The sequence below is a fragment of the Aythya ferina genome (assembly GCF_964211825.1).
Source record: "Aythya ferina genome assembly, chromosome: 3".
NCBI lineage: Eukaryota > Metazoa > Chordata > Aves > Anseriformes > Anatidae > Aythya > Aythya ferina.
Genome location: NC_140298.1, coordinates 55,539,785 through 55,553,918, shown reverse-complemented (window position 1 = coordinate 55,553,918; position 14,134 = coordinate 55,539,785). Strand labels below are relative to the sequence as shown.

The 14,134-nt window shown below is 40.4% G+C and overlaps 1 protein-coding gene across 2 annotated transcripts in view; it reads right to left on the bottom strand.

The window, feature by feature from the left end:
* The window catches only part of SYNJ2 (synaptojanin 2), a 62,619-nt gene that overhangs the window by 30,643 nt on the left and 17,842 nt on the right, over nucleotides 1-14,134 (bottom strand). For both annotated transcript variants that reach the window (XM_084515787.1, XM_084515788.1), the window contains exons 4-6: nucleotides 12,937-13,162; nucleotides 4,432-4,515; nucleotides 2,644-2,705 (exon numbers count right to left, since the gene is read on the bottom strand). In XM_084515787.1, the coding sequence (XP_084371913.1) occupies nucleotides 2,644-2,705; nucleotides 4,432-4,515; nucleotides 12,937-13,162 (372 nt within the window). The remainder of the gene's footprint in view (nucleotides 1-2,643; nucleotides 2,706-4,431; nucleotides 4,516-12,936; nucleotides 13,163-14,134) is intronic.

Genomic DNA, 14,134 nt, shown 5'->3' with positions numbered 1-14,134 from the left:
CAAGCATGAAATGAAGGAACACGGTATTTTGTGCTATAAATAAAGAAGCATCTTAGAAAGCAGGCCCCAGATCTTTTATGTCACTGTTAGCTTTGATACTGTCCTTGCGTGCACCCACCTCCTGGCTCTCAGCCTGGAGGCTGCACAGGAAAGACAACCAGAGAGGAAAACATGTTACAACAGGGATTGTCCTGCATCTTAGGGATGAGCCAACAAAGAGCCAGTGGCAGCAATCGGGTCTAGGACTCCAGTGTAATGGACAGAGAGGCGCGAGCATCTCATAGGTGACAGGGCTCAAGTATTTCTGAGCTACTGCAACCCTGAAATAGTCACTCGCAGCTTACTTTTAATTATGGAGGAATGTTATTAAACGGAAGTACTGCTACAGTGGATCAGACCAAAGGTCCCTTTAGCCAAATGGCCTGGTCCAGATCCTTCAGGACAAACACAAACAGGAAAAGCATAAAGTAGTATTTCATCTGGCATGTATCGCCAGCCTCTCAAAGCCTGACACTTAGAGACTCCCAAGTCAAGAGCTTTTAGCCAGATACAGAGGCACCCATTCTCTCCTCAGCACATTCTTTTCAATTTTGTATGCATGAGCTACAGGAGCTGTGCTAGTTTATTAATAAACAATTAGATCTCAAAGACATCTTATGCCACATACTACCACCACAGCGATACTTAAGAGGAAGATGGATAAGAATAGACAAGAAAAATAAAATATCCCACACAAATGAAAAACTACTACATGCTGCAAAGCGACAAGTCATGGCCAAGTGTCAGAAAGTCAGCAAGCACGCATGATATGGCATGCATCTTTAAATCCTATAACCAGAAATAAGCCACAAAAAACATGGAAATGGAGAAATTAAAGTTAGCAGCACATGTTTCAAGAAACACAGAAAATGTATTCTCTGCTCTTATTTGTGCTTCTGGTTCTGCAGCCAGTTCTCTGCATGCCAGCTCCTCCTGTACATTTGCACACCTCACATCCCACCATCAAGATCGTGTTTCTCCACTTACGTTATTTCTGAAGAACAAACCTGCTGACACTCAGGTCATCTGCTTGAGTACTATGAGAAGAACTCCCCAAGGGTTTATCAGGAAGAGGGGATGAAAAAAGATCCACTAACAAGATTGCCATTCCCCTCTCACAGTGCCTTCTCAACACATTAACCTATCAGATGGAAAATCTAACAGGCTAAACCCACTCCAACACACTGTAGCAGGCTGTTAAGTCTCAGTGCCTGTTTCCATATAAGTAGTTGCTTGTTCTTTGTCCATTTCCAAAGGACTGTCTTTTGCAGTTCTGTAAGCAGAGAGATTCTTAACTTCACCTAGAGGCTTTTCTGTGTACAGGGAGAAGAAAGAATAGCGTGAGCTGATCCTCACGTTCATGTTTCTTAGAAGAAACTCATTCACCAGTTGCACTGAGGTCACGGAAATCAAATACTCCGAGCTAAATGGCATTAAAGAGTTGTTCCTTGCTAAGGTACTCCCAGTTTGTTGGGAAGCACAAAGAGGATGCTAACAAGTCACTGTTTTCTTCTTACAGAGATTATCTCTGCTGTGGAATGCAACCCTCTAAGATGAAGATTCAGGAAACTGGCAAAGCAACTTAACATGGCACCAGATGACAGCAAGATCATGAGCCTCAAACACATTTGAATTCAATAGGATTTATGAGTCTTAAAAGAGCTTTCAGAACCTGGACTAAGTCCCTTTGGAGCAGGGACTGCTATGGTACGTAGACCATTTAGATTCCAGTCCCTGTCTGGGGTCCTTCTGTGCTGCAAAACTATTAACAGTTCCTAAGATCATGTTTGGTAAAAGTTGCAGTACATGGAGCCATGGAATTAAGAGGACTCATCTAAAAGCACTTTTTAGCTTGGACATAAGATCTCATTTGCCAAAACCAGAACAAAACAGAAATGAACCACATGACCTGGCACTTAAAAGCTGAAATATTCCAAGAGGCCAAATCCTTCAGGCAATGTTTTCACTGATGTCCATGGGAGTTTGTCCTTAAAGGACAGCATTTCAGTCAGATATTCCAAGAAATCATGCTGACAGATGGATTTTTTACTGTTTCCAGCTGCCACGCAGTCTTAATGGCTTAAGGTTTACAAGCCAGTCTCTGGGTAAAGCAGACCATCAGCATGACAGCATCATGCAACACTGGTTAGAGAATAACGTGCTGTTATTTCTGTGTAGCAGTGCAACAGTGAAAAGCAAATCCTGAATGGTTTGGAAGCAGTGTTTAATTTTTAATTGCCTGGCTTACAGAGGTAAAGAAGAACACATGCTCTGCATACTGTAAATGTGAATTCACATTTGTTGAAATGTTACAAAGGGTTACACAGACCTTTCTTTTTCATACCACCCAGCATTTCTCAGGTTTTTCAGAAAGAAGGTAGGAGACCAAATTGTTTCAATTAGCATTGAAGGAGGAAAAGAAAACATGTAAAAATAAGTCAGTAAATAAAGTAAACCCACGTAATCCTGCAACACCTGGGAGATCGGCTACATCATATAAGGGATGTTTCACACCTCTGAGGATTTACTAGGAAGGCATGAAGTTGTGGAATCTTGGTTAAATACCAGGTTGCTGTGTTATTGCCAAAGTTGAATGAAGCTTACCTGTCAAAGGCAGGAGCATTAGCTTCCAGGCCTCTGTTAAGCCTTAGATGATGAGAACCCACCTAAATAAAATAATGGAAAGAAAGAAGAGAAATTTGCTGAAGTCCTAAATCACTAGATGTCTCCCTTTTTCCTTCAGAGAAAACATTTCTTTAACAGCACCAGATACCCCTAACAGACTCCACACACCCACACACATAATATACTTAACACAAAAGCCACAGCTTTTATTAGACAACAACATTTACAGTTGCAAGTGAAAACAGGATTATTACTAAGCAAAGGGATATCTACACATCTTTTTTAGGGCCAAATAAATCATATCCCCTTGCCAACTTTCTCTAGCAAATATCCCACACTGTATCACACGAATATGCTGTGTGCCCAGCACTCTTCCTGCCCTTCAGTCACCAGACAAGGCTGCAGTTATGCCATTTGCCTGGACTGTGTGTACTGCATTATTTCATTGTTCTGTTATTTACAGAAACTAAAAATTATTGGAACAGTCCTTTGAAAACTTGATGGCTAAAATCCCGTACCATCAATCTACACTGCTAATTGTTTTTAAGATCACGTATTGTTTCCTGTACACCATCATCTTTCTTTATTTTTCATGAGGTTGGTTTATGCAATTCTTCACCACCATATTCACCACCAGTGCCAGCACACTCCCACCCAAGGAGTAAGAGATACTAGTATTCACCAACATAAATGACAGCTGCATATTCTAATCCAGATTAAGCAAAAATGTAGATCATGTCCTTGCTAAAAAGTTGAAAATTCTGTTTAACCGAAGATGCTGCACACAAGCCAAAAATATTTGGGGAAAAAACTCTCTGACTTCATAACATAGAGAACAACAGTGCTGGATACAGCTACTAGATGGGAAGGAAGCGTGCTCAGTCACAGGGACAAACCTCCTTTATAAAAAAGTATTGCCCTGGATGGTGCTAACAGAGGGAACACAGAGCTTCTAGTCATCTTTTGTACTAAACCCAGTGGTCCTGAATGGTTCTAAAGTGCTAGATTTAATAATAAAAAAAAGTATCAAATGATCTTTGAAGAATCTAAAGAGAAAAAATTTATATAACATCTTCTCTCCACTAACACATAAGCATACATGTGCGTACTCAGTCTAGTTGCTCATCCCTCTGCTCAGAGTACATGAAGCATGCTAGGATGACTCTAACTTGCTACAGTTGATGCATTTATCTCCTGATGAAACACCACAACTTTGCCTTGCAGAAGATCAGATCATCATTACTGTATGATCAAAATCTAGCAAACACACCATCCAAACATTATACTTTACTTGAAGTTAAAGTACTCCTGGTATCGATAGAGACTCCAATTTTATTCTGCAGGTCAGTATCACGAAATAGCAGAATGTTCCTGCTAACCAGGCGTTTCAGAATGAAAGGTTATTCCAAATCAAATAAAAAAATACTATAAAGGCATTGCTGTAACCTTCAGTTTAGGACATCAAGACACAGTCCCTTACATAGACTTTCCTGCAGAGGCACACAAACACATGAAAATGTTAAACCTCAATAACTATAGCTATTTGCCTGTTGGTGTTTGTTTGTTTGTTTCTTTCTTTTTTTTTTTTTTCCTGTTTACCTAAGCATGAATAATTTCTTACAAAGTAAACCTAAAAAGAAGTAGCTCAGCATTTTCAAAGAATGAGCTCTGCATCTTATTTTAAAAAGTACATAAATTTCATGGAATTTCTAAATTATAAGTAGCAAGAGAGGTAAGCAAGGTAGGCTTTTTGATTTAGTTGTTTACCTGAAGCCCTGGTTGCTCCCAGAACAGTGGAACAGAACCTCTGATCTGCACAAAGGAAGAGACATCATCATCCAAGTAAATTGTCTGAAAAAAATGAAATAAATGGAAGGAGTTCTCCCGTTAGAGCTATCAGTCTGTGTCTTCTTCATCAAATGACAGCTTAAGACACTGAACACGAAGGGTGAAAAAAGTAAACGGTGTATCTCACTGTATCCCCTTACCGCTCAGCCGCTTTTCCATAGTCTCACACACAGTGGAACAAAGCACACCGTATTTGCTTTCATGTCATCACAGCAGATTCAATTCACTACTCACCAGAAATAAGAGAGAATTTAAAACACCACTGCTGGCAATGTGGAAGGAATCTTTCAGCCACGATGAAGATGGATTTGATCTACCAGTGAAGAGACTCGGGAAGACCAGGACATAGTCTCCCTCTGTCTCCCTCAAAAAATTGAACTGCAAAATGTCATTGCTCCTTGTGACCGGTGATGGGTAATGTCAGGTGTGGGATAAGCTTATCCCTTGCTTTATTTACTATTTCTTATTTCACTGCATGTCCTGCATGTCAGAGTGCCCAAACAAATCTCAGTGAAACCAGCAGCTTTGCCACTCCCATCCTGAGATACAGCGAACAGTATGTGATCTATTTCTCTTCAACAAGGTTTCTAGTGAGAGGCTCCAAACTCTCCATTTTATTCCCAGACCAGACTTCAACCTCTCCCTTTATATTTTTTTTATGATCACAGCTAACAAACTGATTTCTAATCAAATTCATGTGAAGTACAAAGACAATTTCCCCTTTACCTTCCCCCTCCGCCACCCCCCAGCAAAGCACTGCATTATATGTTAACTTAGCACAAAAGGTACTATCTTCAGACAGGGCATAACCACAGAGCAACTGTGCAAAGCCTGGCTCTCTCTCCTGGCCTATACTTAGCAGTGGAATCCTGGCTGTTTTCCACAGGCGACACACGATACGCATCCCTGTTATCTCCTGCATCGCAGCGAGTCTTCTGCAGCCCCGGCGAGGCACGGTATCCATACAGGTCACCCAGGTAGCTGCTTCTCCAACTGCATCATATCATTTAGCACAACAGCTGCCAGCTGGCTGGTATCCCCCAAAAATAGAAAAGAACATGAAAATGGGCTCCCATACCGCTTTACTGGGGCTTGTGCTTTGGGATTTGCCACTAGGTGTTCTGGTTGGGTGGCTCAAGAAAAACGAGGTTCATTTACCTGAACCTCGACCTTGATGTTACCCCCAACATACAATTTTTAAAGCTACACATATGAAAAGAAGTATGTACTTACATTAGAGAGGTAGGTATTTAAATATTTAAATATCCTGCCACCAGTTTTATCTAATTATCTTCACAGTATTTTTGCAGAGCACTCACAATTGCCCCAATTTCAATAAGATGAAAAGTTTAAGTAGCTTTGCCAAGGACACAGTGTTCGAATGACAGCTAGCCCAGATGTACTGCAAAATTGTATGTTTTTCACCTCACACCAAGGAATTAAGAACTCTTCTATGTTGCATCTCATCCTCCTACAACTCCTGCAAGAGAGGGCAGGTGCTTCACATTAATTTGTTGCTGACAGAAGCTTCCCTGCGAGGCCTACCTCACAGCTTCAGAAATATGGGTCTAAAACACACTCTCATGGCAAAATTTTTTTAAATTTGCCTGTACCTGAATGCAAGAACTAATTACCATGGCAACACTCTTCCTTTGCATTTCTGTGCTCAGAAGAGACAACAGAATCGAAATCCTGGAATATCCGGAGCTGGAGGAGACCCACAAGGACCATCAAGGCCAGCCCCTGGCTCCATGACCATCCTGCAGCTGGACTGCTGGAGGAGCGAGCAGGCCCACCTTCTTCCTCTTCATTTCCTCACTGAGACAGGCTGTCACAAGGTGAGTCAGTGACTTCTGAACACTGAATCATCTTTTCACGCACAGTCATGGACCCTCAGGAGACAACTCTAAGGTAAAGTAAATTTGTGCCACTCCGCTGACAGCCCCAGCATTTTCCTGACTCATACTAAGCACGGATCTGGTCTTGAATCTACACAAAGACCAGATAAGACTGGCTCACTTCAAAATTTGACAATAATCACCTTAGTGATGAGTTGAAACAAAATCTTAACACTTGACGATGATGACTACAGGCAAAGCTTCACATGAAGTACAATCTGGCCACTCAAACAGCTTACCACAGAGGTTCAGTTTCCTTACAATCTTCTGGAGTATCCCAGTTTCCATAACTAACTGAAAACTTGACAGCTCAAATATCTCTTTTTTAAGTCTCAGCTGCAAATTCAGCTGAGTTAAAATAATAATAATTCTAATTTTAATACCTGAAGTTTAACATCTTCCTGGGCTATATTTTAATGGCAAGTATTTCATCACAGTTTATAGACCGTGAGTACATCTCCTGACTTCTTTATGCCAAATGCAGAAGAAAAATACTGACCAAACATTTCTGCTTTTCTGCATTAATAGAATTTATATTCTGCTCATAGTCCCATTTAGCAGTGATTCAACATTGTCAGATATAACAGATGTTTGTTTCTATTATTATTCACGTTTTCTGTTCACTGTTTCTCACCCATTACCTCTTCTGTTTTCTGCTCTATTAAGCTGTCCATTGGAGAACTAAAAAAAAATTATTCAAACTACGTGTGAATCATTTCTGTCACGTAAAAACACGATGCCCACAACCTAATGTGAATGATGGAGGTCCTCTGTCAGGATGAGGTCTAATATAGAACTCCCCTATGATGATAAGGCATTTGTTAAAAAGTGAGATATTTATGCACATTAACATGTAGCTTTTAGCAATTCAGGTGAGGTTTTTGAACTGGGAGCACGGCCTCTTCAGTACAGATCACTCACAAGAAAATTCTCCACATTAGCACCTTTTTTTTTTTTTTTTTTTTTTACAGCGCTCTTCATTCTGTTCTCTGGAGCAATTCTGTGGTCTTCCACAATTCTCTCACCTCATTCTTGTGACCCAGATGAATCCAAAGTTATTTTCTTCAAAGCTGCTAGTGAGTTGGAAAAAGACCTAGTATTTTTTTAATGAGTGGGAGGCTAACACCATTTTTGAAAGTCATTCCTTCCTAAACAGACTGTAAACATTTTATTAGGCATTACAACCGTGCAAACCTTCCCTGAATTTCAGCAATATCCATTATCCTTCATTCACCACTACAAGGAACATGACCCCTGATCCTGACACTGCATTCTGCTATGCACATCCCTTGACCCTAACAATAACAGTGGCAAGAACCATCCCATCAGCAGACATCCTAACGGAGCAGGTTCAAAGACTGAGACTAAGGGGACTTCCCAGTTCAGGAACAGACATTGTCTCAACACCTATATACACTACAATAAAACACACTTTTTAAACTCTTAAATTAGCACTGATAATACATCCAGGTTAAAATTACACTTACAAATAAAAGATTTCAACTCTGTTGCTTATGTAATTCTAGCATTTATGCATGGGTAAGTATAGAATTTATTTTATCTTATTCTTCCAACCCTTGATCATTCACACTGTTTTCTACAACCACATATCTGTCAGTTCTGCATTTTTCGTCATTCTAATTTTGACTTTATTGCCCTGTGCCCTGGCAGTTCCATTTCTCTTATTCTAAGGCAGAAGATGAACAGTGCTTTAAGAAAAGAAACTATTCCTTCTTAAACAATTGTTTATTTCCAGAATTTTCCTGTCCTCTATTTTCCTTAAGTCACAGACATAAAATACATCCAAAAAGATCACATGGGTTTTCCTCTAAGCATTCAACAACAATCACCTACATTTTGGACAACACTTTGCCATTAGGGTTGATACATACTGCTAATGTTATGTCTTTGTCCTTAGGCTTCAAAGAACTACCCAATTGTGGAATCTTATCTTTTGTCTAACCTCCAAAATGACAGCAAGCTGTTGCCTACCTGTCCCAGGGAGAATGTTAATTTCCATCAAATCCTCAAAACACTGAAGGAGGACTGCTTCATTGATCTCAAAGGGCTTGGCCCACAGAACAATCCAATCCATTTAGCTGGATGGATTTTCAGACATGTTTCTTGCAGTTTCCAATCAGACAACATAATAGCAATTGGATGCTTAACCCATGTGGAGGACCTCTTTGCCTTGATAATAAATTCCCTGTCCTCTGACCTGTGGTGTTAGAAATTGCCATGTGTTTCTTTTGACTCCTGCCATCTTAGATTCTTTTTGTGGCTTCTTCCTCTGACCCTAAAGGCTGCTGACGACTCAGGAGGACAAGTTTCTCACCCTTTATATTCAGTTGAATAGAGGCAGACCTCACCCCTCTGATCCAAGCACCTCTGCTGGTGCACAGTGACAGCTCATGCTTCATGTACAGGTACTGCTTACTGGCTTTGACCAAGAAGCAAACATCGATTTCATCTAGCCGTTGTTCTAATCCCAGTGTGCTGCTCCTATTCATTGCTCAGGATAATTTATTCACCAACCTCTCTCTCTCACCCAGCTTCATTAGAAGGAAACAATTATCCAATCACAACTTCTAGTGGCAGAATTTGTCACATATTCAAGGGACACAGTCAAAACACATACTCGCATGGCTTTTTTTCTGAGATCTCGAGCTCTGCCACACAACTCACAAAGAGCATGGATAACAGATGGCCTAAACATACCTCTCCATGAGTCCCTTTAACTCAGACCACAGGATCCAATGATATACTTGCCAAAATAATCTTCTTTGTCCTGCCTGGGGCCACAGTAAGACTGGATCCAGAAAATAAATTAACCACATGATTGCATCCATTCCTCTCCTGGAGAGCTATCCAACATGCTCTAAGAGTTATTGTGAAATAGGGATCATTTTTCTTAATCAGTGTCCAACACTTTTTCTCAAACTGGTATAAAGGGAAGGTTAATCCAAATTCATGGGATTTCTTTTTGATGTCTGTCAAGGTTTCCATTTAAAATGCTTCATCAAACAGTTCCATGAAGGGGAGAACAAATGAAAGCATTCATTAATCTTTGTTAAATTAGAGTTGTTCCCCTTACGTCATATGCTAAGATATTAAGAGCTTACCCCCATTCTTTGGAGAATAACTGGGGAAGGAGAAGAAATGTAAACAGTGACAGGCACAAAACTAAATGAGGCAAGCATGCCTTCTCAAGGTTATCACCAGAGAAGAATTCAAAGAATGCGATACAGTCTCAACTCGGCAGATTGATTGCGGAGGTGATGGGAAAGGAGAAATCCTGGAAAGAAAACTTTGTTGTCAGCAGGTACCTCTCAAACATGAACAAAGCAAAAATTTATTAACTTATCACTGGGAAACTGATTTTACAACTTTACTTGAGGATTATCTGCAACACTGCACTTTGTAATAGAATGGCAGCCCCTTCTAAAACTGGCAACAAAGCTGGAAGTACACATCACAGGGATTTCCAAAAAGCCCTCCCTTCATGCTTTATTTTTGTCTTTCCTATATTTTTTTTTCTTTCCTTTTTTTCTTTGTAAAGAAGCAAGCCAAATGATCAAATGATCAAGAGATCCACTGGTAGAGGGTTGTTGGTTCTCTTTGTTTTGGTGCTTTATTTTGAAAAGCAAAAGTGAAGTGAGATATTTAGCTTTTTCCCCCTTCTTCTCAAACACTCTGAGTCACAGCAGTTAAGTGAGCCCACAAAAAAATGACTCATTGCAGAGCTGAAATGCCACAAGGCTAACTCAGTGGGAGACAAAAGCATACCATCCATGCATAAAAGAGCTGCCTGGAGATAAGACTAATTGTTTCTCCCTCTTCTAAAAACAGCAAAACGTTAGAAGTAATTCCTATAAAGGGGGGAAAAGTCCTGGCTTTTCAAAATCCTAGGGTGCTATTTATCCCTGAAAGCACACAGCCAGCATGCCATTATACTGTAGAGGCCGCAGCAAATGGAAACAAAATGTTACTCAGCCAAGATATTACCTCATAGGCGATTAGTCAGAAGTCTACTATGAAAGTAGGAGAGAGTTTATTCTAGGACTCTTCCTTCCTCAGCTAAGAGGGTGCCAGCTTGAACTAGATCTCAGGCATCCCGGTGGTTAGCCCAGCTTTGCTTTCTTAGGACATTTCGCTTGGTAGAGCTAGTGTTTATCACCACTAGCAACAGCAAACTTATTTTCTTCTTTAAAAACAAAACAACACCAAAAAAAAAAAAGAAAACACAATCCTTTAAAATTGCAAAGCCTTGTGATAATTTTCAACCTACTCGAGCTGTTCACCCTACAACCATTTCACTCTTGCTCTTTTTTTTAACCAATTGCAAAGCTCAAAAGCCTTCAGTCCTCCCACCTCACAGCAGCCCCTGGCTGAACTGGAACAAAGCACAGCAGCTCCCGTGAAGAATTTGACCCAGCCCCAGCAAAGGGAAGCATTAGCAACCAAGTGCTGCTTTGCCTTTCACCAGGAGCCAATCCTCAGGGTTTCTGCTGTGATGCAAAGGCCAACTTACTTTTCATGCTAATCATTTGCAACATAATGTACTCCAAGAATGTAGTTCAGTAAAATGAGCAACTTTTGACCCAACCCATGAGCAGGATTGCAGAAGTACTTCTTATAATTAGATAACTGTTAACTGTAGGGCCACAAATGTGAGACTGACTTGAAAGAAAGCTGACAACCTTCTTTAACATTTTCTTTCCTTTGCATTTCAGTGCGAGAACATTCTTCAGATCCTGTGGAATGCACTTTGCACTAATGCTCGTGAGAAGGCACTCAACTAAAATAGCAGACTGTAGCAAGTTATTAGTTAAAATGGCACATGTCCTTTCTTCTGTTTCCAATACACTGACTTTCTATAAAGATGTAGATGCTGCAGGAGTCAACTTGACGTTTCTTTGGAGCAGAGGCACAAAAGAGAATTGTTAGCAGAGAATTCCCTGGCTGGCATTAGAGACCCAAACGCTGCAGGGGAAGAGTTTGGCATCCAACAAGCACAAGTCATGGAAGCCCGAACACTAAGTAGAAAGCAGCCAGGCCAGCCTACTGAAAACGCAGGCAAAGCAGGAAAAGAAGGGATATATAAGTGACAGAACTGCCATGAGGAAACAGTAGTGCTCCAGGAGGGACACTTTGGAGGCAGGTCATCACCCTCAGCAATCAGACAGTCCTACAGTGACCCAGCTCTAGCTCTCCTGGAACAAGTAAAGACACAGCTAGGTTAAGAATCTCTATGCCACACTCAACCATGTCACATAGACAGGTTTTACCAGCCTCCCCTAAGTAATCTACTTCAACTGTACCTGTACATACATATATAGACACAAACATATAGAAAAATATGTTATGCTACATACTCGGTTTTGTAGAGCTGCCCAGAAGACACTGAAAACTAAATTTTATAAGCGGATCCTTGCCCTTTGTGGAGAACTCCTCCCAGCCATTTATCTATTCCGCTTATGGAGTCATCTATTTCTGTATATTAAGTATGATGGCTCTGACTGCTAGTAATTTCTGTTTCTGTTCAAAAAGGAAACCACTCATTTCAGCTGGCACAAAAGATTTCAGATTCTCCAGGGTCCAGTGCTTTTTGTTCATTTTCAAAGCAGTAAGCTAAACCACGTACAGTAAAACCAACAGCCTGTGTTATTTTGCTTTGCTTTGTCAATCAAGGGAGCCTGCTGGATGTAATTCACCCATATATTTCAGCCTCATCTGGAAATAAGGTTTCTACCAAAAATTTACAAAACCTGTGCCATACCATCTCTCTCTGAGGGAACCGACCCACAAATTAAAGGGGCATATAAAGCAAAGTCCGTTCCAAAATGAGTTGCACTGAAATTTGCCTGACTGTGAGAAGATTGTGTTTTTCCTCTGTTTTCCTTACTGGCCAAAGATGACTTTCCTCCTAACGACCACAGCTCTGTCTCTGGGCAGCTTTCTCCTGCCTGGTATGATATATCTGAGCACTGGGGGAACATTTCGCCAATGTCCTCTAGCATGGGAAGAATGACAAATTTTAGTAAAACAATACTTCAAAACATACATAGAATGTATAAAAGCATGACGTTTATTCTGGAATAGCTTTTAAAACACCCGTTTGTTTAACACACGGGCCTCATGACTGATACTTCTAAGCAGGTCTCTTGTAATCAAGAACCTCCTTGTTACACACGTTGGTTTCACATGAATTAACACCCACAGCTCTCTGAGTAATTCAAAAACCCATGTTTATATTTCACCACAGTATCAAATGGCCGTGACTTCCACATTCAGGAAAAAATCAAGAGTATGAATGAAAATGCTGTGCATGGAAAGGCCAGAAATACAGAAAAGGAACAGATTGCAAAGAAATGCTTAATGGGCATAAATAGGTCTGTTGTGCAATAATATTTTAAATAGTCTTGGGGGAAAAAATGCTGAACTCCTTTAGTTCTTGTTGGAAACCCTGTCCCAGCTCAACTAGAGTGGAGTGAATTATTCAAGGCTATTGGATACATTTGCTTACCTGCTCTGTCTCAACGAAGTTAGACACATGTCCATCATCATTGACCCCTCGAATGTGAAACCGGGCACCGGCTCGCTCACAGCTGATCCGAGAGATAAGGCAGGCTTTTGCCTTCTTGTGGGAAGCGTAAACAGTGCGAACGTCCACTACACCACAGATCACTTTCAGCAGCCAGTCAGAGCAGTTCACCTGGTAGTGTTTGAAGGGGACGTGCAGTAGCTGGTTCCTGTAAAATTCAACATCACACATATGGCATACTCAATAAAGTAAGACTGACAGGCAAGGTCCCATCCCACAATAATCACTAATTTAAGCAAGCTTTTGTGATCCTTTTTCTGTTGTAGTTATACCTTATCCGAAATGAGGAAATATCAGTAGGAAATGTTTGTGAACTGCTACAATGAAAAGAGTGTGGCAAATTTTAATAGCTCAGCTACTGCCAAGCTGCTCTCCTTGCCCCACTGCCTTATAATTCAGCTTATGCAAACATTGCCTCTTTTAACTCCAGATGTCACAAAAAGCACTATTGAAATTAAGAATGTCTGTTTTAACCTTCAATTTATTTTAAAATTAACAACCCAAGAAACCTAAAATGCTGGTCTCTTCTATTATGACTTACTCCTCATCTCATTTTTCAAAATGTGACTTTAGTCACAGATGAGGGCCAAGAAAATCCCTCTTATGAACATTTATTGCTCAACAGCAGATCTATACAAGACTTACTACATCTCTGGAAAACCCCTGAAGAATTGTTCTTCTAGAGTACAGTGTTTCTCTGACAGGGTGCAAGTCAATCCTACATTTTTAAACTAAATATGTAACTAAAAAAAGCAACTCTAAAACAATTTTTGGTATCTCTTCCACCTCCTTTTCCTAGCTCTATTCAAAGAGCAAGTCCCAGTGAGGACTCAGACAAATTCCAGTAGATTTTTTTGTTGTTGTTGCAGTTCATTTAAGAGACAGGTTGCTTTGCTTATAATTAAGGCTGTCTGAAGCTTTTCATCATGTAACCATTTATTCCACTGTGCTTTTTCCAAGAATCTGCTGCTCAGTTTAACATTCCTCATATCACATAAATACCTCACAATTTTCTTTGGAACATTTTAAATGTGAATTTATCACCATTCATGCCTGCTCTACAACACACAGGAATGTGGAAGCTCTTCATGAGGTACTGCTAGATTAGTCAGAAGTAGCA